This window comes from Corvus brachyrhynchos, unplaced genomic scaffold (assembly GCF_000691975.1).
Source record: "Corvus brachyrhynchos isolate BGI_N302 unplaced genomic scaffold, ASM69197v1 scaffold44, whole genome shotgun sequence".
Lineage (NCBI taxonomy): Eukaryota > Metazoa > Chordata > Aves > Passeriformes > Corvidae > Corvus > Corvus brachyrhynchos.
Genome location: NW_008238359.1, coordinates 195468 through 200146, shown reverse-complemented (window position 1 = coordinate 200146; position 4679 = coordinate 195468). Strand labels below are relative to the sequence as shown.

The following is a 4679-nucleotide window of genomic DNA, read 5'->3' as shown; positions in this document are numbered from 1 at the left end:
TGGAAATCCAGATTTCCAGTGTGTCTGGTATATTCTACTACTTAGGAGGAACAATTGCTACTTAAACTTCTATGGTTTTGAAAAAGTGTTTTGTTTCATTGATAAAATAAGAGTTTACATTTGATCAATGCTTGAGTGATTATTTGCATCACTGTAGTGGTCAGAACACATTTGCCTCTTACAATAGTTTCCATATTAATGACAATTCTAAATTAGCTTTATGAAATGAACTGGTTAGAGATAGTAAAGGACTGTTACAGAACATCTTTTGAGAATTGGTTATTCACTTTTTCTATAAATTTGTTCCATTCCCCTGTTTCAAGAGAAGTTACTTCAGGCTACATTTATATATTGTCAGAGATCAGCAGCCAACAGCAGGGGGCTGCTGATGGAAGAAGTTTCAGGTGTTCAGCATAACTAGCCCTTAGATCAGTTTTTGCTGGTTTACACAGGTAATAGTACTTCATAATCTACCAGTTTTTTTATCCCTTCCACCATGACATTGAAATTGGTGGAGAGAACAAAATGTGCAAAATTACCTTTCTTTTAAAAATGTATCTGCAGAAAATGACCACACTGAAACTAATAACAAATGAACAATGTTGATAAAATTGGTGTAGGATGACCTTTTTTCCAAATCTTAGACTATGTTGGAAAATAGTTCCACAGCATTCAGAAATGTGTGATTTCTAAATGTATACCTTAAGAATTATGACATGTTTAAAAACTAGAGTCATCTAGGTACTTGTAAAGTGAAATGTGTTAGGTCTGTACCCTCAGCAGTGCTTTCACAGTAGTAATTTAGTGTGTTTGCACAGCTATTTATTTATTATGTGCTTATTTATGTATTTATTGTGTGTTTTCTGCAGGAAAAAAGCTCAGCTGAAGAAGAAAAGAGGTGTCCCAACGATTAATGAGCAGATGCTGTTTCATGGCACCAGTAATGAATTTGTAGAAGCAATATGTATTCATAATTTTGACTGGAGAATAAATGGGATGCATGCTGCTGTGTATGGAAAAGGTAAGTATTGTTGTCACATACAACAGTGGTAGTGTTAGCAGCTCAACATTAAGTGTTCCCTATAGTGTGTACTTTATGATGCATGCCTTTTGTTTACCCAAGAGCTGTTTAATACAGCTTTGCTTTTATGGCAAGTGTAATTAAGGATGCAGTAAGGAATGTAATTGTCACAACTCGCTGGTAGGACCAGGGAGCATGGGGAAGGGATGCCCAGCAAAGCAGTGTTGATCACAAGACAATCTCCCTGCTAAAATGTTCACACTAAAAATATTTGGTCATATTGTCATAATCTAATAACAACAAAAAAAAAATTGTTAATGGACATAAAAGAACTGACATTTTTCATCATCTTGATAGCTATGCTCTAGTAGTCAAGCTGTCATGGTAAGAATGTCATCAAATTTTCTATGTTTTTTATTTGAAAGGGACCTATTTTGCAAGAGATGCATCATATTCCAGCCACTTCTGCAAAGAGAGCATGAAGCATGGAGATACTTTTCAGATTCATGGTGTGAATCTGCAGCCTCATCTGCATAGACCAGATAAAGTCATGTTTCTTGCTCGTGTGTTAACTGGTGACTATATTGGTGGTGATTCAAAATACATGAGGCCTCCTTCAAAAGATGGAAGCTTTGTGAACTTGTACGACAGCTGTGTGGATAATACCTGGAACCCAAAGATCTTTGTCATCTTCGATGCCAACCAAATCTACCCTGAGTACTTAATAGAATTTTGTTAAGTTTGAACTGAGTATTGTTTGTTTTTTTGATACTTTTGTTCCTTTTGTAAAGACAACAACATAGAAACATGATGCATGAAAGAGAGGTGAAAGAAAAGCTGGCATAAATTTATGGAGGAGGGAAGCTATTAAATATTTAAGAGAGACTGGTGAACTGTTTAAAAATGTGTAGACTTTACTAATGCATTTTTCAAATGTAGAGACTATTACAAATCTGAAGTTGCTTGGTGAGCCTTAAATACATTGAGCATTGGTAAGTTTTCAAAGGCAAGATTTATGTTCTGATCTTCTAAAGTATATTAGAAGTGGTAGAAATATGCCTCTAATATAGTATGCATATGATGAAACTAATCTTTTATAAAGATTGCCTATAAAACATAAAGTAAGAACAACAGCAGCGAAACCCCAGGGGACATGGCTATGTGTGTGTGTGTGTGTGTCTATGTTCTGTAGTACATGTTGCTTTGTTTGGAGGTCTCTTAGTTTGGATTCTAAACCTAAAAAACCCTGAATTTACAGCTCCTTCATCAGTTTCCTCCAGATAAAGTTCAACAAAGCTGTTAGGTTTAACTTTATGTACATTTTACTGTAAGCTTCAATTATATACTGGGAAGATTACAAAACCCTTGCACTAGGATTTGACTGTTGGTTTTGATGGAAATGAGGCCCATAAACTTGTGGTTGTTAGTTGTTTGGTATGTAACTGTTGGGCTCACTGTTGGGTATCAGCAGTGCCATACACCTTTCTCAGTTCTTCTCCTATGGAATTTTTGCCATCTTGTTACGGTATTCATGTGCTGCTGTGATTCCTGTCTGGTCAGAGTTTAAGATGCACTCAGTGCTCATGTACGTGCTGTTACTGAAGACAATGTTTAGATTAACTTAACTGGAAATAATACAGTTAAAATAACAATGAAGATTTCAAAAGATGTCATCCTTTAGTTTTTAAAGACTGTAATAGAAAGCTTTCAGTAACAGTTGTGTAGACCAGGTTTTCATAACTGGTATAGTTGTAAAGTTAAAGAGTATTTTTCACATGTAGAAAGAGCAAAAGGGACAATATTTGGGAAAAGAACAAACCTGAGTACCTAAACACATGAAGAGGCTGAGGAAGGAGCTGTTACAGTGAAATGTACTGATGTGTTAAATGATTTGGTATGGAATTTGTGTCTCTAGTGTTTTGTTAAACGACCTAAGTAGCACTAATGGACAAAGTCAAAGTTGAAACCTTTCCAGGCTTTTTCTTTGGCTATGGGCAGTAACAAGTCCCTGTAGAAACAGTATATAATTGTGGCAGATGTAGAATGATCTGTGTTGGTTTGTTATAGAATTATTAATGGACTTTTTGGATCAAAGGCTATGTTTAAAATGTATTTTATTTAAAAGGCACTGCAGCTGCTAGCATGGCCAGGTCTGCTCAAAGTCATACTAAACCGGTGGAACTGGAAGCAGAACATGACAACATATCTGGCATCATAACTGAGGACACAAATATCTCTTCTTCTCCTGAGTGCTGTTACCATTGCCTGTCAGTGGATCTTGCACAAGTTGTGTATCTGTTTCTATTTGTAATTTCATGGCAATTTTCCTGTCCCTAAACCATTTAGGGCTAAAATGCATTTTCCTTTATTTTAGGAAGTATGATTTCTGATTCCACTTGAAACTCTAGGTTCTACTCTTGTGGGTGTGATTTGTGTTTGATTCACTACTACACTAGCTCTGCAAAAGGCACTTTGTTCTCCCCGTTGTATGAAATAATAGCGAATCACGCAGGGAATTTGTGTATTACTGACTCCCTTTTATTTTTACACAGTATTGTACAGAGCATACATTTTGTGAAACTAACAAATACATGTGCTGTTGTTCCTTTGATTTGGTCTTTTTTTTTCTTCTGAGGTCTGAACAGACCTTTTTAGTTAAGAAAACTGAAGCTTCTTTTTTAGCATCTCATGGACACAAAGTACCATAATCTTTAATGATCTCAGAGACTTTTCTGATTGTTTGTGTTGTGGTGTCTTGTTTGTTGCTTAATTTGAATTGAATGGCACAATCTTAATCTTACTGCACAATTGAAGTTTTACCTCTTCTTTCAATGTTACACATGTTCTGCTTTTTGGTGTCTGTTTTTGTGCTGATGAATTCTGTTATTGAAGATGTCTGTAAAATAACCGTCCTTTTTCTGACAGGAGGAGAGCGATTATTATTGCAAGCAAAGTCCAGAACTGTACAAGTAGCCAATACAGGAAATAGTTGGACTTAATAAAAGGAACAGTGAGAAAGAAAGGGAGGAAAATAATTTCTTGGCCTGTAGAGTGTTAAGGAAAAGAGAAGGGATCTTGGTGTGATTCTGGGGAAGGAAACCTGCTGTTTTCTGTTACTGTTTCATGTAGTGAAACTTTGTTCTCCATTTTGGTTTTACACCTGTGCAAGAGAGCATGTCATTCTCTTACGTGTCTTGATCTGAGGTAAAGCTTTCTTACTAAAATATTCTTGTGGCAGAATCTTTTCATATGAGCACAGCACTTCAGGATGACATAGAAAAATAAGATCAGCTCATACTGGCCTCCTGCACCAGCTTTGTTTTTTACAATGGGATGTGTGCTTCAATTATTGCTGAGCAGATCTCATTTCATCCAGAGCAGTTTGGGACAGTGTCTGCATTCCAGTTCATTTACAGGGTCAGTTTGCACAAACTCTCATTTTTAAGTTAGAAGCTGAAGAAAAAAAATGGATACAGCTCTATTTTTTAATAGATGTCCCAGCACACTCCTATCCAGGCTAGATGTGAGATATGTAATGTGCTGGCTGAAGTTAGCAACTTAAATTTCAGGAGTATGTTGGATGGCAGTTCAGCTGGTGGCTTGAGGACAACTCTTACCCTTTTTAAACTTTTATCAGCACAGAAGATCATAGCAGGAA

The 4679-nt window shown here is 36.2% G+C and overlaps 1 protein-coding gene across 4 annotated transcripts in view; it reads left to right on the top strand.

Annotated features, from left to right (window-relative positions):
* The window catches only part of PARP11 (poly(ADP-ribose) polymerase family member 11), a 15325-nt gene extending 11467 nt beyond the window's left edge, over window positions 1-3858 (top strand). For all 4 annotated transcript variants that reach the window (XM_008634872.2, XM_017735971.1, XM_017735973.1 and 1 more), the window contains 2 exons: window positions 870-1021; window positions 1447-3858. In XM_008634872.2, the coding sequence (XP_008633094.1) occupies window positions 870-1021; window positions 1447-1760 (466 nt within the window). In that variant the 3' untranslated portion in view covers window positions 1761-3858. The remainder of the gene's footprint in view (window positions 1-869; window positions 1022-1446) is intronic.
* Window positions 3859-4679: the final 821 nt, after the last annotated feature.